Here is a 26,378-nt window from a genome sequence, read left to right on the forward strand (position 1 = left end):
AAATCGAAAAAACTCTTCTCTTTTCATCTCAGCTTATTGTATTAGATTATATATATATATATATATATATATATATATATATATATAGAGAGAGAGGATAATGATTGTACGCTCGAGTGCCCAATCACATGGGTCCCACATTTTTTGTGGTGATCCAAAACATTCATTTGCAAGGCTCTATCATAAATAGGGTGTGTACCAAAAATCAGCTCTATTGAATCATCCTAAACCCTCCAAAAGTGGAGGGCAAAAATGGGCCAGATTTGTGGACACACAGTGTGTGCATTTTGACCTCCATAAGTGGATGGGTTAGGATGATCCTATGGAGCTGATTTTTGGTACACACACCATCTATGTATGGGCTTTTCAAATGAATGCTTTGGATCATCCAAACAAAGTAGGCTCACATGTGATTGAACACTCGAGCGTACCATAAGCTTGGTACGCGAGTGTACAATCCTTTTCCTCATAACAATCAACACGAAAAAAAGGGTTTTCCTTCCATTAATTTATACACTCCAGTCGTATTTAAATTTTACAGGGAAGAGAAGTAAATAAATAGGTGAGGAGGATGGAGCTGAGGGTCTAGGAAGGGGCGAAGAAAGGGAGATCGTCCCCGAAGAGATAAAGAAGCCTTTCGACGGGCCAGCTGGGCTCAGGTCTTGGGTGGAAGCCCACTACGGGTGGGCCCAGCAAGGGGGCCCTACAGAGAGGGCAGGTGTTGTGGTCATGATGATCCAGCCATCTATCGAGACATCTCTTGTGGAAAACGTGGCAGCAGTTCCTCAGGTCCCACACCTTATCACGCCACCTCAGCTCGTTTAGGCAAACCGCGCACGTGCTTCCTCTTTCTCCCAACCCTGTCTCACCATAGCTCATCACGTGGAGACTGTCTCGGATCCTCTGGGCCGAAACGTAGTAGGTAGAAGAAGAAGAGGAGGAGGAGGTAGGGCCCACGTCGTTATGTCGAGGGACTTGTCCATCCATGGAGGATGAGGAGGAGGAGGGCCCCCACCGACCTACACATCTGAGAGCCACCCATCTCACAAGGCTCACAACCAGGGCTGCCTTATAGTATAGATGCTTTATGACCAAACCCGAGTACTCCGCTGATAAACCCATTACAGTACCTTTGGATTTATTATTTTATATATAAACCAAGGCTATGTGTGTGTGTGTGTGAGAGAGAGAGAGAGAGAGAGAGAGATTTAACAATCAACAAGATGGAGCTAGGTTCAAACAATAGCAGAGAGAGAGAGAGAGCGAAGGGGAGATTTACACAAGCCTATGGCTTGTATTTAAAGGCAAAGAAGGTGAGAGAGGGGGTGGTGCTTTTAACCTTTTTTCCCCACTAGGAATAAAAAGCTCTTTTATCCATCTACTGTATGCACACGTTAATAAAAGGAAAAGTAAAGGAGAGGGAAAAAAATGAGAGAGGTGGGGGGCCATTGAGGTGAAGAAAAGTTGATTTGCAAGGTGTATGATGATGACGATGGAAATGAGATTATTAAATGTGTGGGTTAAAGTAGAAAGGTGGCGTCGAGTTTATTAGCATCGAGTGGAGTTTACTTTTGGTCTTTAGTACTATACTTGCATGATAGAGTCTGTCTAGGCGAATTTCCAAAACTAATTTCAAAATCTCTTTTTTTTTTGGGAGAGAAATGACTATTCCAAACTAATATCAAAATCACTTTTCTTAAGTAGTCTTTTCAAATTAATGAAGAAATCTATCTTGAAAGTTATGTCTTTGCACATGAAGGAGAAAGACCCTCGCCTCGAAGTGGGCGTGAGGCCAATCTTCTCTCTAAGAAGATCAATCACACTACGAACCAATTAGGGCTCGTAACCGTGGTTTGAAATTTTGACCGAAATACGAAATTTCGGATTTCGGTCAACACCGACACTGAAATGGCCGAAACGTACAAAATTTCGGTCGATCGGAAATTTCGCTTGAAATTTTGATAATTTCGGTGAAATTTTGGACAAAATATTAATTTTTAATTCCTTTACAAAATTTCAGCCAAAATTACCAAAATTTTGGCCCATAAACCGATATTTCGCCCATCTTTACCCAATTTCGTCCGAAATTTTGATTTCGGCTAGGTTTGAAATTTATGCTGAAACCGAAATTTCAAACCATGCTCGTAACATGACACATTGGTTTGTGAACTAGAGTTGAGGCCTAATGGTGGAAGCAGATGACATCTTTGCCCTCATGGAAGGAATAATCGGAGGAAAAGAGAGACCTCCAATTGAGAGAGATCCAGAAAGAGAGAGTTTTAGGAATCAGAATACCACCCCTTTCACAGTAACAAGTTCCACTTAAAAATTTCACTGGAACTTCTACAGGAATCAGAATACAACCTCTTCCGTAGTTAACAAGTTCTTCAGCTAAAAATCCCATCTGGACTTCCGAAATTCCGCCCACTTCTTACAACAAAATGTTGGTATCCGTGGAAAAAGAATGGGATATTGATTCTGATTCCGCAATCTGCTACACCGAACGTGACCTAAGGGGGTGAATAATGGGAAATGATATCCACACTCCCTTGTTTTAATAAGGGCACTCTTACAAGGGGTGAATAATGGGAAATGATATACACACTCACTTGTTTTAATAAGGGCAGTCTTACTTACGTTTTTTTATAGAAAAGTACAGAATGTGTGCGATAGTTTCGAGGAATTACATATTTTGGGTATTTTTGAAAACAAGAATAAAAAACAGGTGATTCTTCAAAATCGGGTGGGGAAAAAGACCCTAATACCCTTCTGACATCAACATAAATCTCCTTTTTCATTACTGCCCATTAAATGGCACGCTTCACAAGGGTTCTCTTGGTTCGTCTGAATGTGTATTTGAACCGACAGAACCTTGGTTTGTTTCTATCTTGGCCATCGGAAATAACTAGAGACGGATGGATGTTTGACACGTGTTGAAATTTTTTTTGGAACGCTGGCGCCTCTATACACAGTCGGTTTGGTTTAGATTTGAAATCTTTCTTTGAACCCACAACCCCATCGGTTCGTTTAAATCTTGGCCGTCGTCAATATGCATAGACTGTTGGATCCACGACACGTGGACATCAATATGGAACGGTGGCGTCTTCTAATAATACTGTCTCTCTGTATGAGATTTCGTGGGCGTACGCATTATTTTCGCGGGCGTACACTCTGTTTCTGCTTACACGCTATTTCCGCCGGCGTACCCCTTGATATTCCGGCGACGTACTCTAGAATTCGGTGGCGTATTCGATATTCCGGCGGCGTACTCGATACGTTTGGAACACATGTTTGAACCCAGAAAATCAAGCAGCGTACTCGATATTCCGGCGGCGTACTCTAGAATCCAGCGGCGCACTCTAGAATCCAGCGGCGTACTCAAGAATCTAAAGGCGTTCTAAGCCAAAAGAGACATGGGAAATAAAAAGCGTACTTGATATGTTTGAATGATGGGGTGTTTTTTGAATCCGACAGCGTACTTGATATTCCGGTGGCGTATTCAAGGATCCGGCGGCGTTCTAAGCCAAAAGAGACATGGGAAATAATAAAATGTTCAATAACATCGCCGTTCTAAGCCAAAAGAGACGTACGTGGGGAAAACTTTGACGCTTTTTGATGATATTTTCACTCCCCCTGCATTGACGTTCTCATCCTTTAAAATTTTTAAAGATAATGATTGACGTTCTCATCCATCAGGAAGGGCAACATACGAGGACTCTGATCTTGTCAGAAGGGTATCAGGGTCTTTTTCCCACCCGATTTTGAAAAATCGCCCGTGTTTGATTCTTGTTTTCAAAAGTAGCCGAAATTCATAATTCCTTCAAACTACGGCACTCATTTCATACTTTTCTCTCTTTTTTTTCTAAATATTATTACAGTTCCCAAAAAGCTACCAACATCCAACAGAAAAGTGGGAAAAGTATGAAAACAAGGGAGTTGAGTGCGAATATCTTTTCACTAGGAATCTTTGACGACCAAGATGATGAAGATTGAAGTGGGCTGTGCTTCAGCTTCGATTGTGTGTCTTGATACCCACAGCTTTAAAGTTAAAGATTCTCATTTCTTCTTTCTTTCGTGAATTAATTTTAGACGTTGGCAGGTGAATCCAAACGAGATATATATGTATAACTTTAAAATAAAAGGCAAAAGAAAGGAGATCCGACCGGATTTGAAGGTTGGCCCACCCCCTATTACTCATATTTGTGTGTCTTGATACTCACAGCTTTAAAGTTAAAGATTCTCAATTCTTATTTCTTTGGTGAATTAATTTTAGACGTCGGCCACACAGGATCATCCTTTTGCCTTCATTCACTGCGTGGCCGCTCTCACATGCAACAGAGCAAATGCTAAATGCCCTAGCAAATCCCGACCAACACTCTAATGTGCGGTCCCTCTATAGATCAGATGGCTAGGATCAACCTATGGAAATGATTTTTTAGGGCACAACCTATTTAGGTTGTGGGCCGTACGGTATTTTTTGAAAAATAATAGACTCTAAGGTCTTTCATCGTATAAAAACTCATATATACTTTTAATTTAAAGTAAGGTGGCCCTTTCCTCTCTAATGGCCACCACCCATAGATAGTTAAATGTGGTGGGCCACACCATGCAAAAGTGGAATGGGAGGGGTGGATGGTCCTAACAAGTCCTAGTCAGATCCCACCAATACAATTTACTAGACACCGTCAGCACCGCATCAGCCTTCACCTAGCCCTTAATAATAAACTGGCATCCCATGTGTTAGATAAACCGTCTGCTCAAAATCATTGCCTCAATTCTTCTTAGAAGTTAGAACAACCCAAAATAGATGCCTTCAGTTCAGACCAAGAGAAAGTCGACATCCATGGGCATTTTCAACTGTGATGACTTTCCTTCATCTTCATCGAGCGGCCCCACGAGGAAAGGAATAATTAATCAAAACAAAAAGCAGTGTAATAACAAATTCACAACAACCTTCTATTTTCTTAAAAGCTTACTGTTCACCGTTGGTTCCTCTTGTGATAGGCAAGTTGGTTAATGAGGCAACTCACTAGAATAGGCAGCTAGGTTCAATCATGTCTGTGCTCTATTTAAGCACACCTTTGGATTTATTGTAAATCATCCAAGAATCAGTGAAAATTCCACAAGATAAGAACTTTTTCCTTCATATCTTTATTCCCCCACCCAACCAAAACCTGATCTTCCCTACAGTTGAAACCGCTACAGATGTGAGAATCAGAATAAGAGGACCATATGCTCTCCCACCGACAGAATGAGGGAGCACTGTTCGGATTAGAGCAAAGCAAATATCCTCCTAATCACTACCCAATCCAACCCGTCATCCAATTGTACCCAAACACGTAGGTAAGAAAAAATAAATTGTACTTTCATTTTCTTTGTTTTTAAGCCTTTCCTCACCCTCTCTTCACTCATGCCCTCTCTAGTCTCTGCTTCTCGCACCCTCCCTAGCCCTCTCTTACCACTCGATAGACTAAGATTCCAGATTGCCAAGAAGATCCTAATGGCATGTAGCTTCTCTCTTGGAAACATTAAACACAGTAAATGAGGCTTAGGGCATGTTTGGCTACCATGATTTTTTATTTTATTTTTCACCATAAACTAGTGTCTCCAATTGACGAGAGGGGTAGGGCAGTTGAAGTAGCTTAAAATCAGGAAACTAGTGTGGAACTGGCCAACAATCAGGAAATAAAAAACTCTACTCAAAATAGGATAGACATTTTCGTGATTTTTAGTTGCTTCGAGCCCTCGTCTCAATCATGCCTTCTCAAATCTCTCTCCCTTCTCCCATCGGCCTTACCTCTCTCTCACCACTTGGAGACACTAATTTACCGTGAAAAAATTTCCTGGTTGCTGAGAGCTTTTTGGGAATAGTTAAGGGCCTCTTACAGCTGTTTAAACACTGTAATAGAAGGTGAGTTCGGCTCCATGTAGAAGTGCAGCATCCCGAAATGGTTGATTAGGATAAAGTACATCAACTTAGGTATGTGCATACAGTTTTGTAAGGAAAGCAGTCTGATAATTCATGTGAATTTAGGTTCCAACAATATTTAAGAAGGCTTGGAACTGGTCTGTCTTTGGTTCATCATGCTGTAGCGACAGTGGGAGGCACCTCTTCCTTCAGCATATGCCTGCTGCTTCCATTCTTGTCTGTATCCTCCCCCATGGACTTTGACAGAGGATATGGATTCTTGCTCACCAACCTGAAACACAAATATTGCAATTCAAGATTAGAAAAAATACTGCTTATTATATTTTTAGGGGCCGTTTGGATATGCGGATTTTAGAATCTTGGATTTCTTCAAAATTGTAGATGGGAGACGAGAAAGAGACTAGCCGTCGTTTTCTGATTTCTCTCCCTTCTTTCCATCAGCAAGAGAGGATCCATCAGCAAGAGAGGAGGAGATCGTCCCATGTTTCCAGGTTTTAGAAATCTCAGGATGGGGGAGAAATTTCCAAAATATTGGAAAATCCAGAATTCTAAAGGGAAGCAAAACGGATGGTCTCCTTCTCTTGTCTCCCAACTAGGATTTTGAGGAAATCCAAGATTCTAAAATCCGCGTATCAAAACGGCCCCTTAAAGTCATACTGCAAATTTTGGTCTAATGACAACCATAACATGAAATAGAAGGGTCCCACTACCAAATCAGGCAGAAGACCTAAGTTTTCCTTCTCATTGCTTTCCTCACAGGTGGGCACTTCATGCTGATCAACGTCATTTTGATCAAGTGGAGGACAGGCTCATTGCCTCTGATCTCATACTAAGCTGTGTAGATCAGTATCTTGATTAAAAGAAGGGATGCAAATATCTTAAAGATGCCCTTTTCATCAAGGTCTTGTTCAAGGGCTTAGGATCATCCAATCATTGTTGGACTACATTAGATCAACAGCACCAAACACCATCAAGTCTAAGGACAAGGGAGGCGCAAAACGCACTAACAAAACAAAATTGTAAACCAGGGACACTTCTTTGTATCCATTTGCCTAGTGTTTCTTCCAACCAGCGAGAGAGTACTACCCATTTTCTCCCTTTATCTCTCACTACAACTAGCCGACCCCAACTAGTTTGGGACAAAGGCTTAGTTGAGCTGAGTTGAGTTATCTCTCTCCACAACTACCCATTTTCTCCCTTTATCTCTCTCTACAACTACGGCTGGAAAACATTTCCCCATGTGCACTCAAACCTATCTTATGGATTTCTCCCTAAAACAAGTATCTACTTTCCCAAACCACCTTTAAATCTCTCCATCTCAGGATAATTTCCTGGAGATGATATTTTCACCCCTCTGCAGTACGTATTCGCCCGCTTATAGCGTGAACAGTGGGCAACTTCAACGCTTTTTGACGTCAAATCACGTTAAAAGGGGGCGAGCGAGTACTGCAGTGGGGGTGAAAATATCATCGCCCTAATTTCCTCTTGAGCAGCATTAAACTGATAATCGATTGAATTTATTTGACTTCAAGGCCCACCTGAACTTATCCCTTTAGAGAAAGCCTTTAATCTCTGAATAAAGTGAAGAAAGAAAAGGAGAAAAGGGAGGAACTGATGTAATGTCACACGCTAGCCCTTGAAACTTGTCTCTCACAAGTTTGTTCAATACAAATACATATCACTATAAAATGATGCATCCTCTATATCGTGATATATAGGTGATACATCAGCAACAAGTTATTTACCACTCTTAATGTATTTAAATATAGGTAATAGATTGGCAGCGAATCAATAATATGCTAGAATACTAGATAATCATGTATAATGCGGCAGATATTAGCACCATTCTCATTACTTTAAAGTTCTCTTGGCTGTCTACAACCTCGTAACAGCCAATGTGAGAAGTGTAAACTAAAAAGAAGGGTGTAAACAGCTTCACAAAGGACCTGAGAATACTAGTACCAACAAATATTAAAAAATAAGAACAGATTTAAATACGTTTTCCCTAGTATTTCCTAATAGTCATGATGTTTGTAAGAAAGAGGGACTCATCACCCAAATTTCGAAACCTTCGATGCATTTGCACATATCTCAAACAAATAAAAAAGAGGGGGAAAGATAGTCCTTTACCTGTCCCGTCGCTTCTCTAAGAATCGCTGAAGAGAGTGCCGCCTTGCGATGGGAAGCTCTGAGCAAACATATGAATAAAGTTTTAAAAAAAAAATATCACTGAGCTGTAACAAACATAATGAATAAAGTTTTTTTTTTTTTTTTTAAATGAATCCAATGAAGCTTTAAGATTAGAGTCTTCACCGGCTTGCAGTTTGCTGAGTGGATTGTTCTGATTGGGGAGAACTTGGGGCTGTGGAGATGCTGCCGCAGAAGTGCTCTGAAGGGATAGAGATCTAGTGAGAACCGGGGAAGCGGCAGCAGAACTGACAGCCACATTCTTAATGTTACTAGTATTAGCGGCAGCGGCAGCGGCAGAGGCAGAGGCAGCAGCGGCGGCGGCAGCAATAAGCATAATTGCCTGAGCCTATTGGTAGTTAGGGGAAGAAAGTTAATCAGTCCATGTTCTAAGCAAAATCGGGTCAGATGACAATTCTAAGAATGTTATTTTTTTTTAATGATACAATTCTAAGAATGTTCAGCAGATGAAATAATTTGATGCTGACCTTTTCTTGAGTAACCGCATCATAGACACTGACAGTTCCGGAATAGAAAATAGTAAGCTGAGTAGGAGGTGCAGTAGCGGTTGTCAACGGCATTGTGTTGGACCTCGAATCAAAACAATCAAACAAATAATTGTGAGCCATTGCAATAGATATATATTGGACGTTTCACAAATTCAATTGGCTGAATACAGGCTTGATTGTTGACAAAATAATAAAAGCCCTCTCCGCACTTTATTAAATGCAATTTAATTTTCAGTACATGTAAATTGAAAGGTGGATGATCTACTTTACCCCAGTTTCGCTATGATTGAAATAAAAAGCAACCTCTAGGTACTGTCTTTAAGCACCCCATCTATGGACAATTATACAAGTCTACCTCCCTTGCACAATGTGTAATTTGAAACTGCTAAATCTTTCCAATCCACCTCTACGTCTCAGATTATTGACAAATATGCGACAAACCATATTACTAATAAGCCTCAGCTTTTGTCCTCCGTTTCTTCATCTGCTTCACAAGAAAATGCAACTCTTGGTGATGGATCTTTGACTTTGACTGTAATTAGTGGTATTGTCAATGTGACATTATCTCCTTCTTGAATTTGTCCTCTAATTGTTTGCTCCTAAATTTCCTTCTAAAATCTAGAAGAATTCAAGCCAGGCTCTTCAGTCTTCTCAGTCAACGGAGGATGTAGGCTTTAATTCACACAGATGCTGACTTTCCTCCCCAAAATCTCCAAAGCCATTTGCCTAATAGGGCCAAGTTCACCTCCTTCAACCTTCTAATGCCCAAACCCTAGCCTTAATTGGTTTGCAGACTTCCTGCCATTTCACGAGATGCAGTTTCCTCCTCATTCGAGCCCCCCAAAGAAATCTTCTTTGGATAAGTTCAATCCTTTTAATGATACTCATAGGACATCTAAAAATCAACAACTGGTAAATAGGAATGTTAGCCAGTACAGCCTTGACTAGAGTTAAATAGCCTCCCAGAGACACCAAATTACGCTTCCCGGTGTCCAACTCCAGTCTCCTTTCCACCCTCTCAACAATGGGATCCCAAAGATTCTTGTTAGGTCTCCCCCACCTGAAGGAAGACCCAAGTATGAGGTGGGGAGAGAGTCAATACTACAACACAGAAGATTCGCCATTCCTTCCAAATCCTCATGCTTTATATGAATCCTAAAGATCTTGGACTTCGAAAAGTTTGATCTCTGCCTTGTAATCACCTCATAGCATCTTAATATCGCTTTGAGCTTAGCTACCTTATCTACGATTGGTACACTAAACAAAAGGGTGTCACCGGCAAACTAAAGATGAGAAATCCGAGGCCCGCTATCACTTAACCCAAAACCCTCAATGAAGCCCAAATCTTTCCCTCTATCCATAAGCTTACTTAGGATCTCATCAACAATCACGAAGAGAAATGGAGAGAGAGGGTCCCCTTGTCTTAAACCTCTGGAAGACTGGAAGAAGCCCTTAGACGAACCATTCACAATGATAGAAAACCAAGCGGAAGAGATGCAACCGCAATCCATTCTCGCAATTTCCGTCCAAAGCCCATTCTTGCCAATAAGTCCAATAAACAATCCCATTCTACTCTGTCATACAGTTTCTCCATGTCCAGTTTGCACACTAACTGGCTCAAATCTTTTTTCCTGTAGCAATCCACCACCTCATTGGCCAGTAAAGCGCAATCTGTAATTTGCCTTCCCCCAACAAAAGCAAATTGACTCGAGGATATCAAATCGGGAAGAACCTTCTTTAATCTTTTTGCCAGAACCTTTGCCAAGATCTTACAAAGACACCCCACTAAACTAATAGAGCGAAAGTCATTCAATCTTGGGGCCCCTTTTACCTTCGGAATAAGGACAACAAATGTAGCTCCCGTGCTTCTATCCAGCTGAAGGCCATCAAAGAATTCATCAAAGACTCGCATTATATCATTTTGGACGTACTCCCAACAGTCCTGAAAGAAAGCAAGACATAATCCATCAGGACCAGGAGCCTTATCCCTTCCCAAAGCAAATAGAGCCATCTTTACTTCCTCCTCACTAAAGGGTCTCTCCAACCACTCCCTTTCTCTATCATGTAGACTATTAAAGGCAAGCCCATCGGGTTTAGGACGCAAAAGACCTTCTGAAGAATAAAGCTTCTCATAAAACGAAACAATCCCCCCCCCCCCCGGCATCTATCACAAGCTTGGAAATATGATTACCCCTTCTTTTGTCACTAGCAATCCTACGAAAGTAAGCTGTATTCTTATCCCCTTCTTTAAGCCATCTAACCCGAGATTTTTGCCTCCAAGCTATTTCTTCTTGAAGAATGATTCGGTTATGCTCCTGTCCTCTTTACATCACCCCAGCTCTTCAAATTCATCCAACGAAGCCATATTGGATTCTTCTTTAGAGGAAATCTCCTTTATCCTCTCCAATAGACATTCCTTCTTTTCAACCTCTCCTCTCTTTCTTTCTTTCCCTGCCCCAAAGTTTATGTTTATTCTTTAGAACTCGAAGCCTGTGACCTATGACAATATCGCCCAGGCCAGAAACAAACACTTCATTCCACCATTTACCAAGTCTCTTCCATTTTAGGCTCCTCCAGCCAAGCTAGTCTAGGGTCAAGGAGGATCAGGAAATGATCCGAAGTGGAATGAGATAAAGCCAATTGGAACACATCCGGGAGTTTAGCCAACTAACTAGAACAAATTAGGAACTGATCAATACGGCTCCTACTACTATTTCTTGACCCGCTCCAGTTAATAGAAGGTCTATAAGTTCATGCCTCCCAATGAAATCCGAGAAGGCTGACATATTTTGATTGGTTCTTCTACAGCCCACCCTTTCTTCCACCCTTCTTATCTCATTGAAATCCCCTCCTATACACCAGGGGAAGGCCCATCTATCCCTTGCCTCCTCTAATTCAGACCAAAAAAGCTAGTTCTCCACTCGACCGTGGGGGCCATAGACACCGGTGGAAGTCAAGACGGATTTGTCTACTATTCTACACAAGACCACGGATAAAGCTAACCAAATTGTCAATCATCTCGAACATTGCTGAATCCCAACCTATCAAGATCCCTCAGCTGATCCCACCGCATTTATTGTGATATAATCCCAAGAAGATTTACCACCAATCGCTCTAATCTCTACTCTAGATATCTCCCCCAACTTAGTTTCCTGCAGATAAAGAATCACAAGCTTGATTTTCTTGACCATTTGCTTAACTTGGGCCTTCTTCTCTAACGAACCCAATCCCCACACATTCCATGACAAGACCTTCATTGATAACCAACTAACGAGAATTCCGCCGAGGCCGAATCATTTCTCTGATTCCCCCTCCCCTTGCCTCTGACTTTGCTCGCTGAGTTTCCATCGTAATTAATTGATGATTTCAATCTCCCGATCTCTATAGCCATTTTCTTTGACCTCTCTACAAACTGACCCAAATCCTTCTTATCTGATATGTCTTTCTCTTTGGCCGAAAGGAATAAATTCCTTAAGTTTTCTTTCTTCCCTGAGAACGAAAGGCCCAACTCTTTACTCGTCTCCACTGATTGTGTAGCCATCCAAGTAATACGATCTTTAAACCTTCCTTTATTTAGTTTAAAGGAAGGTTTAACAGATTTAAAATGGCGGTAAAAGGCTCAACCTCGAAATTTAACATTGAGAAATTTGATGGAAAGGGAAGCTTCACACTTTGGAAGAGAAGAGTGAAAGACATCCGTGCCCAATAAGGCTTGGCTAAGGTGTTGAAGGGAAAGGAAGGGAAACCAAAGAAGATGGCAAGTGCCATGTGAAAAGATATTTGGTCAATCGATTGTATCTGAAGCGGCATTTGTACAGGTTGAAGATGCAGGAAGGCGATAATCTTTTGGAACACATGAATATGTTCAACGGTCTTGTGATACATCTCCACGAGGTTGAAGAAACAATGAAAGAAGAAGACAATGCCCTATTACTTCTTACTTCAGTTCATGATTCGCAAGATAATCTGGCGACTACATTATTATTCCATAAGGATACCATGAAGTTGGAAGAAGTCACGATGAAGCTTTAATCAAACGAGATTAGGGGTATGCCTAATCAAGATGTTAGTCAAGAGCATAGGTAGATTGTTTGTGGGAAGAATCGGGAAGGAATGATGTTTGAAAACAGGGGATCCAAAAAAAGGCAGGTTAAGATCGAGAGTCATTAGTAAAGGCATTCAATGTTGTTGTTGTGAGGAATATAATCACATGACACGGGACTGTCTGAAGAGAGCTGACAAGTCGGTCAATAGTGCTATAAATACAATAGTGGCATTAACAAATGAGCGGAGAGAAATAGTTAGTTATGTTCTCACAGTCACCACAACTAATTACAGTTATCATGGTGAGTGGATACTAGACTTAGTATACTATGTTCATGTATGCTCCATATGAGATTATTTTGATACGTTTCGCGAGATAAATACAGGTGTAGTTTCCTTGGGTGGTAGGTCTACTTGTGATGTCACAAAAAATAGGATGATGAAGAAAAGATGTTCGATGGAGTGGTTTGCATTTTGGGTGGGGTGCCATATGTACCAAAGATATAAAAGAATCTGGCGTCTCTTGGCTAATTGGACTCCAAGGGTCACAGATATACAGCTTCAAGTAGAGCCATGAAAATCACACGCAGGTATGATTTTGAATCTCCAATTAAAGGAGAGAAGTGTGACGGATTATATCAAATGATGGGGAATACGGCTTCTAAAAGTATTCTTATCATCTAGATGGTTGGTTAGAAACAGAGTGGTGTATGCATACATTAGTGTTTTTCGCAATTGGTGCAAAGACTGGTTTCCAAAAACGTTATGCACGATCCGGATACTAAGTTGGCCCAATGATTTTTGTGTGGCAAAAAGATAAGATGAAACCCATAACTCAACCATAGAGGGGAGAGGGTCGTAGCGTATGGAGTAGGGATTCACACGTGGTGTTATAGACACGAATCAGTTCGCAAGTTCTCTTATTTGGATTGAAAGAAAGGAAGACAAAACTTCACGTGAATGATCTTCTTAAAGGGAAGATCAGCCTCTCGATTCACTTCGAGGAAAGGGTTAGTTCTCCTTTGTGTTCAGAGACATAATTTTGGGTTTGATATTCTTCATTGAATTGAAAAATGGCTGATTAAAAGTTATTTATACCAAATAAAACCACTTGACAACCAAGAGACACAATACTATAAACCCAGGGACCAAATAAGACCTATAACTCGACTAACTCTTATCCACAACCCTACTCATAAAAAATTCTGCTAACTCCAAAAACTAACACAATATTCATGATAAGATAACAACTTATTCACCATCCTATGTATGTAACATTACATCCGCCTTGAAATCAATCTTGTCCTCAAGGTTGAAGATTAAGCGCTGGTGGAGTTCCACGAGCCTTTTCTTAGTTGAGATATGTCTCAATGCCGCAATGGCACCCCAATTCATATGCTCATGCAATGATCCCAAAATCCTCTTGACTCCAAATTGAGATCTTCTTATGTAAAAGTTTCCAAAATTCTTCTCCCCGCTTTTTATTTTTATGGCTCCCTCTCTTTCTTCTTCCCTTCATCTTGCAAGTAGTCATTATTTCATATGCTAACATCAAGGTTTGAGACAGCTCTATTTTCAAATTGATCTCATTGTGCCGTTCATCAAAGCTCATTCGCTGTGTTTTTGGAATAATTGAGAAGTTGATACACAGGTGGTTGTGGGTGTGGATCTTCTCGATCATGTGGGACAATTTAAGACGAATGACAAATTTTTTGGCCACGGCATTGTCAAAATTGACAAACATTGAAAATCATCAATGCATTTCTTTTCCGTGTTATTGTATTTGCTTTCTTTCTCTCTTCTTCTTTTCTCCATTTTTTCTATTTTGCCTTTTCTTTTTCATTGTGCAACCCTTCTCGACAATGTTGTCACTACACTTCACTTAGTTTCATTAGACATGGCAATTCTTCTAACTTCATGCCAAGCAACAGTGACATCTTGTTGAAATTGGCATTCATATAAGCACAATGCCTTTTGATCTCTCATAGTCTCCTTCAAATAATCCATTGTTCCTCTGATTTGCTTCTGCACGAGTTAGATAATGCGCTATGATACCAAATGTTACAAACAAAAATCAGTTCGCAACGTGATTGATCTTCCTACAGAGAAGATCAGCCTCTCGACCCACTTCAAAAGAAGGGCCAGTCCTATGTGAGCAGAGACATGGTTTTGGGTTTGAATTTGGTGTGTTCTGAAATTAAGGCTGATTATAACCACTTGACAACCAAGAAACCCAATCCTATAAAACTCTATTACCAATCAAGACCTAGGCTAACATTCATCCACAGCCCTTATCTGATAAAACACCCTTCTATCATAAAAGAAAATAGGGATAGCAAAATAAGGAAACATAAATCAGCAGAATATGAAAAGGAAAATAAGGAAACCCTAAATATGGTAATAACTTAAATAAAGAAAATATAATCTAGATAAAGAAAACCAATTCTAATATTATCATAAAGAATCCTACTAACTCTAAAAACTAACACAATATTCATGATAAGGTAAAAAGGATGGGAGGGGAGGGTATACCTGAGAAAGAGATTGCGCGGCGCATCTTGCATCTGTTTGTTGAGATTCAGAGATAATCCCCCAACCATCTCTTCCTTCTTCAAGAAAAAAACACTCTCCGAAATCTCCGTCTCGGACCTTTTCTCGCCTATGTTCTCACCCTCATGCTTCTCTTCTTCTTCTTCTTTTGCAATTTTTTTCCACGTTCTTCCTGACAAATCCATCAATAATCGATTGATGAGAAGCTGCTTCTACTTTCTGAGTCTTCCTTTTCTCTGCTGATAATCGTTTGAGTTTTGAAGCGGTAGGAAGAAAGGGTTTTACTGAAGACCGGAGTTGGACCTCAGACAAAAATACCCTGAAATGAAATGATGAAAGCGACTGGGAAAGAGGGTCACGCAACACAGGAATAGAAACACGAAAACACTTTCAAAAGGCAATGACAAGAATGCGCCTACTTAAGGCTTATATTTACAATCAAGAAGGTAAAGTAAGGCATCACCGTTCGTTTGTTGGGCGGGCCACAACGGAAAAGGAAGATTTCTTGTGACTAATCTTGTCCCGAGAAAAAAAAAGAACGGTGATGACAGTTTCACCCCTTCCCTTATAACGTGATTTGACATAAAGTTGCTCACTTTTCACATCAAATCAAGTTATAAGAGGAGCGTGCATATAATACAGGGGGAGGGAAAATATCATCTCCCAAAAACCCCTTGACGAAGTGGGGGAGGGGGGCAATATTTATTTCCCCGACCTAAATAGTTTAACTAGGGGTGCAACTTGGGTCCGGTTAAACCTGATTTCGGCTTGGATGGGTTGGCATTTCATTAGGCTGGGTTGGGAAAAGCCAACCCGATCTAATTTTGCGTTGAGGTCTTAGCAACCCAACGTCACCCCAACCCAACTTCCATCTTCTAATATTAGGGAAATGATAAATGCGCCCCTCTTCATCACATGGGACACCCAACTGCAGTGTACGTGACAATCAAGTCCATTGATTCCTTCTGATGTGAAGTACATTAGCCCCTCTAGCATCTTCAGTCATTGATACACTGCTTCTCGGTGTCCCAAGTGATGAGAAGGGGCACATTTATCATTTCCCTAATTTTTTCTTAAGTTTCTTTAGGCTAGTGTACTTTTTGTCTCAATCCGACCCGATTTTTGGTTAGGGTTGAGAAATTTAAAGGCAAGATGGGTTAGAGTTGATGGAATGCTGGCTAGGGTTGACCTCAACCTGATCCAACCCTACCCGAGTTGCACACCTACATAACATAAGACGGTCCTAACCCTCAGGTTTTTATAATGTGCATTGCCATTACGGGACGAGGGTTACAGCCTATTTACCTCTTCCTCCTCGAAAGTGAAAAAGAAAAAAAAGGGGGCATTGACGCGCACTCACCGTACAAAGTCATCTCTGGTTCACTTGAGGGGAGGGAGAGTGGAAAAGAGAAGAGGCATAGCTGTGATTGGGAGAGGGGGGGGAAGGGGGAGAGAGGGAGAGAGATTTATATGATGGATCTTTCATGGGTGAGTGCCTTATTGGTAGGGGCAGGGTGCTTGGCACTAGGCTATCTAATCGCAAAACTCCGTCCCTTCCCTTTCACTGTCCGTTCCCCCTCTCCTTCCCCCGTGGTCGTCGCTCAACATAAAAAGCAGCAAAAATCCCTACCACTCGAGATCGAAAAACTTGCAGACATTCTCGATGATTTTAAAATGGTCATTTTATCCTCTCCCTTCTCCCCCTATTTTGATTTCTTTTTCCGATCACGGTTTCTTTGCATTGTTCAAATTTTATTACCTTTTCTTCTTCTTTTATAGGTTTTGGTCGTAAGGAATGATTTGAAAATGGGGAAAGGAAAGATTGCTGCTCAGTGCAGGTATATACATATATATTCAAATTTACTGTGCTTTTGATCGCACGCCTTTATGCATACCCTGTGCAAAAGCTTTATTTTTTAACTAATTTTTCTTTGTATCTGTTAGTTGAAATTTTTATTAAAGGATGAAGTTAAGATACAATAGTTCATATAGGGAACAAAAGAGGAGTGATAAATCGACTCCCCATCTGTCTTTCTTTCTCCTCTTTCTCTCTCTAACGCAGAGGAGAGAGAAAGACACATGGGGAGTCGATTCAAGATATTTGGGAGTCGATTTATCACTGCCCGAAGAAAAATAGGCAATCTTATAAAGTCAGCATATGATTCCATGTCATCAAGCCAGGGCTTCTAAGTATTTAACATTAAACTTCCCCACTTATCAGCTACTGAATTGCATTTTGATGAATATGTTCAATTGTTACCATCCTATAATGGGCTTACAGTTTTGACCCATTCTCATCATGCTCATCATCGCGTACAATTTGGTTCCATTTTAAGTGGAATGAAGTAAATGTTTTATTGTTTTCTTGGCCTTTTGTACAAGTTGCGTTGGTAAGATCTGATCATTCTTTCCTTATCTCATAATGGTTTGGGATGGGGCTCATAGTCTTGGTGATGTTAATCTAGCCTGCTTTAGAGTTGGAGTTTGTCTTTCTTTGTTTAGAGGAAGAATGTTTTGGCATTGTTGTTGATTTAAACTTGCAAGTTGCATCCACTTCTTTTCTTTCGGTGCATGCTATTTGGATAGTTTTGTGATGGGTCTTCATTCCTTTGTGTTGAATCATAAATTGAAATGAAATTTGGTCTGGTGCCCTGATTTGAGACCCTTTTGGCTTTTGCTATTTCCCAGTGTAATTTATGCGTCGTGCTTAAGATTTTCTAGAAAAATGATGTAACTTTAATGATAATACTTGTGTTTTCTTTTGCTAGTCACGCAACTTTGGGTCTGTATAAAAAGCTCCTTCACAGGGCACCGAAAGCATTGAACAGGTATTTTCTTGCTACTTTTTTTTTTATGTGTTTGAGTTTTGGGTGTTTTCATACTTATCTCTTGGAAACTTCTTGCTATTCTAACCCATGAGAATAAAATTTTATGTGTTTGTTTCATATGTTTGTTTTTTTCTTTATTGTTTGGAGTTTCTACTTTTTGTAGGTGGGAGATGTGCGGGCAAGTTAAGGTGGTTTTGAAAAGTGAAAGTGAGGAAGATTTGCTAGCTTTACAAGTAAATATAATTGAAAGTATTGGGAAGTAGGAAAGAAATTATTTATGAATTTTCTCTCTCAATGTTATATCAACTTGTCTAATTAAAAAAACAAAAAGGAAAGAAAATAAAAATAAACTGTCATATCATCTCAGGTAGTCATTGAATTTGTAATATTTAGCTTATCTACCTTCTAGTAGATGACGATTCATGTGTGCACTGCATATTCTTTAAGTGTCACTACTGGCCTTCATTTCGTCTTGAAAAGAACTTCATTTATTCTTCGATAGCCAACGGTGTTGATTCATGTCCATGGTGTATGTAAATCTAATACATGTACAAGTTAGTGTGGCCTTTTAGTCATTTCTACATGGTGGACGTGTTGGATGCGTAGGACCACCTTGCAAGGCTAAGTACTCGTGGGTGACCAATAGCGAAGTAGTACCGTGAAGGAAAGGTGAAAACAGCCCCCGTTGAGGAGTGAAATAGAACATGGAGCTGTGAGCTTCCAAGCAGTGGGAGAGTTGGATATCTGATCGCGTGCCTATTGAAGAATGAGCCGGTGTGTCGTGGTAGCGCTACGAGATGGCAATTTCTCATGTAGAAGATTAGATCCGCGGACCATTTGATTGACCATAGATGCGAACCAATCGACCAGTATCTAAGAGAAGTAGTTCTTCTATCATTCAAGGCCAAGGGGAGAACATGTAGCGGCTTGTCTAGATCTTGTGTTGGTTTTTATAGATTGGCAATTGTGGTTTATATTTTGCTTTATCCATGAGTTGTTATTGCATGCTTGTTGTGATGATGCTTTATAATTAGGTTAGTTAATTGATCGCGTGATTGACTTCGACATGCTGATGTTTTACTCGCACAAGAAGACCAACCCCGATCAATGGGATAAGGCTAGTTATCTTGTAGGTGGTAAGCCACTCGCATATTTTTGTACCCATTTAGGATGTTTGATACGAGAAGTACGACCTAAGTTGATGTAGAAGTATCTTGTGTGGTGTAATTAGGCAGCCATACACCTAGTTCAAGGTTGCTTTATAAAAACACATCACCGCATGTGTATCATGCCACACATACTGAAGATCGTCACCCCCAAGTATATGATTGATGCTTATTCACAGGCTAAAAGTTGGCCCCGTGGGCGATACTTGTGCTCGCAACGTCCCTTCACTTTGTTTGGAGGTTGGTGTTTAGTGATTATTGCTTTGACATGTTTGCTCATAGCCTTGTTTCTCAACCTTGAGGTCACAGGTTCGATCCCAGCTTACCTACCAAAAAATATTTGCTCATGGCCTTGATTGATATGGTTCGTTTGTACATTGCTAGGAAAGCGGATAGAATAACACTTTATAACATCCATGGAGATTCACGAATGCTATAGAAGAGATTTTGGGCATATCGGATGGTCATAGTACAGAGATTCAACACGTCTAGCGATTGGCAAATTCGGATACGGATTCACTTGCTCTCTTGGGTGTTGATAGAGATGCTATTTTGTTATTTGATCACATGCCTCCTTGAGGCTGTATTCACTGTTGGGATGCCTCTCTTTTGTTTTTGTTTTTTTTTTTTTTTTGAAGAGGTAACGAATTTTATTAATACCGAAAACGCAAGTGCTGGAGACGAGACGTCCCCAAAACATTGTGTGTTACAAATTCAACCTATATTTAGGATAATGTTTACAATGTATGATCCCCCACCAGAGCTGCGCCCCCAATAATGGTATCATTACAGTTCACTGCGGCCCCAAAACATTGTGTGTTACAAATTCAACCTATATTTAGGATAATGTTTACAATGTATGATCCCCCACCAGAGCTGCGCCCCCAATAATGGTATCATTACAGTTCACTGCGGCCCCAAAACATTGTGTGTTACAAATTCAACCTATATTTAGGATAATGTTTACAATGTATGATCCCCCACCAGAGCTGCGCCCCCAATAATGGTATCATTACAGTTCACTGCGGCATAGGTTACTGGTAGTTTTCCCAACACCCCAAAGACATCGCAAAATCCTTTACGATTGTTGATACCACATTGATACCAGCCACCACACATTTTGATAGATTAATCTTCAATCCAGTTATAATCTCAAACCATCGGAACAATCACTTGATATTAATAATTTGCCCAGGGCAATCTTTAATGAATAACACAGTGTCATCTGCGAATTGCAGATGCGAGATCGCAAATGAATTATGCGACGGATTGAGGCCCTTGATGAAACCACAAACTTCGTCTCTCGAGATAAGTGTATTCAGTGACTCTGCCACTAAAATGAACAGGTAGGGGGAAAGCGGGTTTCCTTGTTGAAGTCCACGGGTGCTATTGAAATATACTTCGGGAGTGCCATTAACTAGAACCGAAAAAGATGCAGAGGAAAGACAAGTAGGTATCCATCTCCGCCATTTATCTCCGAATCCCATTCTTCCCAATATATAATCGAGCACCCCCAGTTTACATGGTCACAGGCCTTCTCAAGATCAACCTGAATCAGGATTCCACTTTCGTTCTCTCTTTTCATTGAGTCTAGCACTTCATTAGCAATTAGAACCCCATCCCGAATATGTCGCTTGTTAATAAATGCTCCTTGTTATTTAGATATAGCCTCGCCCATCACCGTACGTATTCATCTCTCCAACACTTTTGCAAGGTTTTTGTACATGTTGTGAACCAAACTGATCGGGCGAAAATCCTTGATTTCCTCCGCTCCCTCTGTCTTGTGTATCAAGCTGATGAAAGTTGAGCTGGCTTCTTTACTAATAATACCCCGTTCGTGAAATTCATTCATAAAATCCATTACATCACCTTTTATGACATCCCAATATTTGGTGTAGAATCCCATTGGAAATTCATCTGGTCCCGGCGCTTTATCCTTAGATTCATTGAGTTTACTGCCTCTTCAACCTCTTCAAGTGAGAAGCTTCTCTCAAGCCAAATTGCCCTATCATTTGAAATTGTTTTGAAGTTGATTCCCGCAAATTTAGGTCTCCATTCTTGCCTTCGCAAGTATAACTTGTGATAGCAGTCAACAATTAAGCTTCTAATCTCCTCCTTGTCCTCAATCAGCACGCCATTCCCGCCTTCATTCCTGCTTCTTTTTTGTTGTTTTCTCATTTTCCTCTTTCTTTGCGTTTGTATTATTTTTGTTTGACCATCTCAATCATTAGTCTCTTGCCCCTTCTCTTTAATAATTGTTTTACCATTCAGAAAAAAAAAAAACAACTATGAGGCAAGACTCACAATGTTGTTTTGGTTGGCACGGTGAATGGAATTAGCAATACTTATTGGTTGAACCGTTGAGTTCTTTGGCTGTGTTACCAATCATTTTTTCCTCGGAAATTGTTTAAATTGTATTCTTCATGTGTACTTGTTCTGTATGGCTTAGTTTGACAAGATTATGGTGTGTGTGCCTCTTTTTTCATTCACATCTATTATGGAGACTTCTTATTTGCCAAAAAAATTATTGATCCCCATTCACATTTGACAGGAAAGAGCAAAGTCACTGAAGTTGCCGACACATGTCACAATTGATGCTGGAAGGACACAAATTGCACCAAGTGAGTCATGAAAACCTCTTTTAAAGTTCTATACAGGTTCGTTTTCTGAAGATATTTTGGATTTTTCCGCTGGTTTCTTTCATCTCTAATTGATTATTTTATCTCATTTTCTTCAGATTCAAGGACAGTGATGGCTATTCTGGGTAAGTTGTTTTCTTATATCCCTAAATTAGAGCTTGTTTATAAGACTAACTCCCACACTTCTATTTCATAAGTTGACATAATGCCCCATGTTTCTCTTATATTAAGCAAGAGTTAGTTGATGCTCAGTGATTTAAATGATGTAATTGTAAATTTTCTTGAAGATTGTTTGGTACTAGCTGCAGAGATGTAAATATATGGCCTGAGATGCCCGAGTTATAGCTTTGGTTCTTCTTTCTTTTATTTTTCCTTTTTCTTTCCTTTCTTTTTGTAGTTTTTCTCTTTCCTCGAATGTATGCCTGTTTGGTCCGTTCCTTTTTTTAATGAATTACTTGTTCAAAATGAAAAAGAAATTGTCTTGAACTTTGAATAATCAAGTGCCTGCAAAAATAAATGCTATCATAGTCAAGATATTCTTACATGTAGGAAGGGAGGCAAATCTAACCTGCCTATGTTCTGCTTTACTGCTTGGTTCTGGAACTTCAAAAGAATTTCTTATGGGTATTTTGTTAATATGGTGTACAGAACTACTTACCGCATAGAAACTTGGATGAGTATTTTAGCGTCGAATATAGATGTTGGGGTTGGAGTAAGTGACTCTAAGGTGTGATTTATCCATGCAAATATAATGCAATGCAATACAATACAGTACAATACAATACAATACAATACAACATAATATAATATACTATAATATATACTATTTAGGCTTTACCACATCTCGAATTCAAATTTGAATATGAATTGCAGAGGCTCGGTGATCCCACCCCTTTGGTAGGTAGAACTGACATAATTGAGTCTCGTCCCTTTCCTGCCTCATTAGCATGTCTTCCCTTTGTGGCCCCACCATTAATGCTCATAGAGCCATCCGATTTCTCCGAGTCATCTTGGCCATCCGATCTTTTCAGCAACATCTGCCTTTCCTCCCCCTCCAACGACTCTTTGGAGACTCAGCTGATTCTCTTTTCTCCTGTTCTTTGTCGAAGCATCCCCATCTAACCTTGCCATAAAGACCCCTATGGAATACCATCGGTTCATCACTTTCAGACGAAGCGAGGGACATAGAAAAGCCCATTCATCCATGAAAAGCAGAGCCCTCGCAAACCCCAGGTTTTCCTTTTCTTCGAAATCCATTTCTACCTCTAGGACTGAACCCAGCATACTCCCAGTCCTTCCACTGTCTTCCTGTCCCAAGCATGTAGGCGACATTCCACGGTTCCAATCTTAGTAACCATTCCCCATACGACCATCCACCCCTTCAAAGGACAGTTAGGGCTTGCTTCTCGGATCCAAACTTGAATAAAACGTCATTGCTTATAACATTTTTGGTTTTGGTAATTATGGTAGGTCCCATAACCATTTCTCCCACTCATGTAGATCCTCCAAGCTCCAGTTTTCCTTTTTTACTTCTTCCTTACGAGTGATCACCACAGCCTGGGAGTTTCCTTCTTCCTCTATTGCCACTGTGCCTCCAGCTGGCCTCTTTGAGCCATTCTTCGTTCGGCTACACATGGATTTACGTTTCTCCTTTTTATCTCTTTGTTTGCTCCTGCATCATCTACACTGCAGCCTCTTCTTGAAATAATGATATTAGCGGCTTGCACATAACCAGTTGCCCATGAAGACCTATATTCTGCTCACTATTGGCTTTGGGATTGGCCTTTTCTTCCTCATTCTTGTTTCCCATTTGGCTTTGTCTTCTTCTGTCTCTACCTATTCTGGTTATTGCCTCTTCAAGTTCCTCCCTTTGTCAGCTGTTTTCTCTCTCGTTGTTTGGGTTTCGACCGAACACTATCAAGCTCCTTCTACAGCATTCCTTCTTCAACTCCAGAGCGTCGAACGCATCAGGCACGTTGCATTCTGCTTGCAACGGATCCAGGAATACTTCTTTCAGACTTTCGATTGATGTTCCACAAGAGCCGAACCCTACTTTGTTGATCGTCATTCTTCATCTCATCACAGTTCCAAAGTCCAAACTGATTCTCCTCGATGGACAACCATCTTATTGTCCTCAGATGATGCACTCCTTACTGTTGGTTTAGAATCTGCAACACCAACAGTATTCCTCTTTTCGTGAAGTTGGTTGGCTCCTTCACTCATTGGGTTTCATGGTCCTTCTCAATTGGGCCAAGCATGACATAAGCTCCGCAGAAATGACTTGGATGATAATTGGCCTTTAGGGATCTGGTCCCCTAAGAATATGCATCTTCTTAATCAAGCTTTTATGGATTCAATGGTTTTTGGGGGAGCGTTTGAGCAGAACCATATGGTGATAATGGTCAATTCATATGAAAAATGGCTCCCTGTATAATGTTTTGGGGATCTAGCTTGACTGGAAACTGTTGGATCTTCAAAGAGCAACATGCTCTATATGGAAGAGTGTGTGAAATTCACGATTTGGTCATTAATTGCATGTTTTTTTGTAATGGAAGAATTTGAGGGTTTCTTTAGTTCAAGATGAAGAGTTAACTATTTGAAGACACGAGTGGATAAAAGAGGATGGGGGTTGGAGAGGGGTAACCAATTGTATACCAAGTGTGGATCGGAGAGGACTTAAATGGATGGCCCCTCCATTTGATGCTATCAAGGAGAGCTCTCTTGGTAATCCTGGCTCAATCGTAATGGGGTTGCTTTTAGAAACAATAAGGGAAAGCCATTGCTGAAAGATGACTTTAGCACGGAAGTTTTAGACAACAAAACATAGCTCAGGCCTTTGGTGACAAGATTTTGGAGTTGGATAGTACTGACATCGTTTTAGCATATAATCATTAGGGAAGCGATTGACCTCACTGACATTAGCTAGGGAGGGTCATTGAGGCTGGATTTGGTTGTGGGGCAAAACTCTGCTCTTGTTGTAATAACTTATAATTTAATTATTTTTCTCATCCCCCTTTCTTCCTTTTCAATACAGGCTTTATGTTAAAAGGGGAAAAATACTTGGGTGATCTGCTTCAGAATCACTTATTAGCGTATTTTATTGTTTGCTAATTTAGTCTTCCCATTTGGGTATTTGGGTTGCATATAAGATACTTGTTGCATTTGTAGACTTTGCAACCGCAGGTTAATGTAGGCATGATTCGTATGCATAAGCAAGACACATCTCTCTGTCCATAGTTGCTAACAGAATAAAAAATGTGAACTGGGTCTTTGTACCCGAGAGTGATCGACAGAGGTCCATCGTGGCATCTGATTTTTCTCAACTAAACATTGATCTGGATGTCTTTTTTGCACATTTTCAGAGGGGAATTCCTTACAGATATGGCATGTCATAGATTTCTATCCTATATTCTACATGGCGAGCAAAGCAAGCCTGTGACTTAATGGATACTAGATTTTACATCCTCTATTCATGCTCTGATTTTATTTTATATTTTCTTTAAATTCGTGCATGTATCATTTTTCTGAATTGGCAGTGACAATTGGAAAACTCTGCCATTTAAGCTCCGTTCGGTTTAACACACATATCCTAATACAAGATTATCTTATTCTGCAATAAGCAGTAACATAAAGGGCTGAAAAAAAATACCTCTAGGACATCTCGCCCCTTGATTTGTGTTGTAGTTTTGTTGCTGTTACAATAAGTCACTGTTTGTTACCGCATCATAATCTAGTATCTTGTATAAACACATATACCCTACCTAAACACATATACCCTACCTACTACAAGATTATATTCTCCTATGCTGGGCAAAATGGAAAGTACATGAGGAAGATATAGTAGCTTGTTATGTTTGGCCTAATGTGTGATTCAAATGTGACTTCTGTCTTTGCCTGTGGTAAAGGGATGTACCTGTTAAGGCACCTTTGTTTCTCAATTTATTTGTTTCTTTACTTACGCAGGTCCTGCTGATGTGGTTGATGATGTAACCGGTGGATTGAAGCTTTTGTGATAATATCCATTGAAGGAATAGAAGCACATATGAAGGGCTTCATTCAGGCCATAATACACTGGAAATATATGGAAACCGTCACACCCAAAGGGTACTGAAGAATCATGTTTATTTGTGGATAATATTAATGCTTCCATCATTCTCTATATGGACTCAAACTAAGGAGGCTTTCTGATCTTCATGCTGCGAAATGTTGTAACTGTCTGATGAAAGTGTATTAACTTTTGGCTGCTGCTTGTTAAACATAAGCTCTGTCTCTCAAAACTAACTTACATGAGATGTCAATGGCAAGTGCAGAATTTGGTCTCTCTCTCTCTCTCTCTCTTGGTAGGATGGCTTGAAGCACAACTTTGATTTATTAGAAATAATGTTTGACAAAACGGGATTTCTCGTTTGGAAAATAAAGACTAAATCCCATGTTACCATTCAGGAAAAAAAAAGGAAGAAGACGATGAAATCCCAAGTTGTGACACATGCACAAAAGACAAGGAAATGAGCTCGTATCCCCACAAA

General features: G+C 40.3%; 3 protein-coding genes across 4 annotated transcripts; 1 reads left to right on the top strand and 2 right to left on the bottom strand.

Annotated features, from left to right (window-relative positions):
- Positions 1-481: 481 nt before the first annotated feature.
- On the bottom strand, positions 482-1,273 carry LOC143880851 (E3 ubiquitin-protein ligase ATL59-like). Its single transcript, XM_077383826.1, has one exon. The coding sequence runs from the start codon at positions 1,120-1,122 to the stop codon at positions 586-588; it is 537 nt and encodes a 178-aa protein (XP_077239941.1). The 5' UTR covers positions 1,123-1,273; the 3' UTR covers positions 482-585.
- A 4,653-nt stretch (positions 1,274-5,926) lies between these two features.
- On the bottom strand, positions 5,927-15,570 carry LOC143881574 (protein TIFY 3-like). Its single transcript, XM_077384720.1, has 5 exons — positions 15,202-15,570; positions 8,605-8,707; positions 8,243-8,465; positions 8,060-8,117; positions 5,927-6,200 (listed from the first exon to the last, which is right to left on the bottom strand). The coding sequence occupies exons 1-5, from the start codon at positions 15,402-15,404 to the stop codon at positions 6,083-6,085; spliced, it is 705 nt and encodes a 234-aa protein (XP_077240835.1). The 5' UTR covers positions 15,405-15,570; the 3' UTR covers positions 5,927-6,082.
- Positions 15,571-16,622: 1,052 nt separating this feature from the next.
- LOC143881575 (uncharacterized) lies at positions 16,623-26,173 on the top strand. Of its 2 annotated transcripts, none has more exons than XR_013251970.1 (7): positions 16,623-16,896; positions 16,999-17,057; positions 17,988-18,047; positions 18,211-18,280; positions 21,765-21,870; positions 21,951-21,977; positions 25,816-26,173. XR_013251970.1 is itself a non-coding variant. In XM_077384721.1 (7 exons), exons 1-7 carry the CDS (start codon positions 16,690-16,692, stop codon positions 25,863-25,865), a joined length of 543 nt encoding a protein of 180 aa, XP_077240836.1. In that variant the 5' UTR covers positions 16,631-16,689; the 3' UTR covers positions 25,866-26,173. The 2 variants fall into 2 exon arrangements, 1 of the variants encoding a protein (XP_077240836.1); XM_077384721.1 differs by having other exon boundaries at positions 16,631-16,896; positions 21,765-21,834.
- The last annotated feature ends 205 nt before the right edge of the window (positions 26,174-26,378 follow it).

The sequence above is a fragment of the Tasmannia lanceolata genome, unplaced genomic scaffold (assembly GCF_043159265.1).
Source record: "Tasmannia lanceolata isolate RefF3 unplaced genomic scaffold, GAP_Taslan_0.1 ptg000007l, whole genome shotgun sequence".
NCBI lineage: Eukaryota > Viridiplantae > Streptophyta > Magnoliopsida > Canellales > Winteraceae > Tasmannia > Tasmannia lanceolata.

Coding starts and splice junctions, on each gene's coding strand:
- LOC143880851 (XM_077383826.1), bottom strand. CDS start 1,122: ATGGGTTTATCAGCGGAGTACTCGGGTTTGGTCATAAAGCATCTATAC.
- LOC143881574 (XM_077384720.1), bottom strand. CDS start 15,404: ATGGATTTGTCAGGAAGAACGTGGAAAAAAATTGCAAAAGAAGAAGAA. Junction 8,708..15,201: donor CCGCGCAATCTCTTTCTCAG/GTATACCCTCCC, acceptor TTTTGATTCGAG/GTCCAACACAATGCCGTTGA. Junction 8,118..8,242: donor ACTCAGCAAACTGCAAGCCG/GTGAAGACTCTA, acceptor ATGTTTGCTCAG/AGCTTCCCATCGCAAGGCGG.
- LOC143881575 (XM_077384721.1), top strand. CDS start 16,690: ATGATGGATCTTTCATGGGTGAGTGCCTTATTGGTAGGGGCAGGGTGC. Junction 17,058..17,987: donor AAGATTGCTGCTCAGTGCAG/GTATATACATAT, acceptor TTCTTTTGCTAG/TCACGCAACTTTGGGTCTGT. Junction 18,281..21,764: donor AAGATTTGCTAGCTTTACAA/GTAAATATAATT, acceptor CACATTTGACAG/GAAAGAGCAAAGTCACTGAA.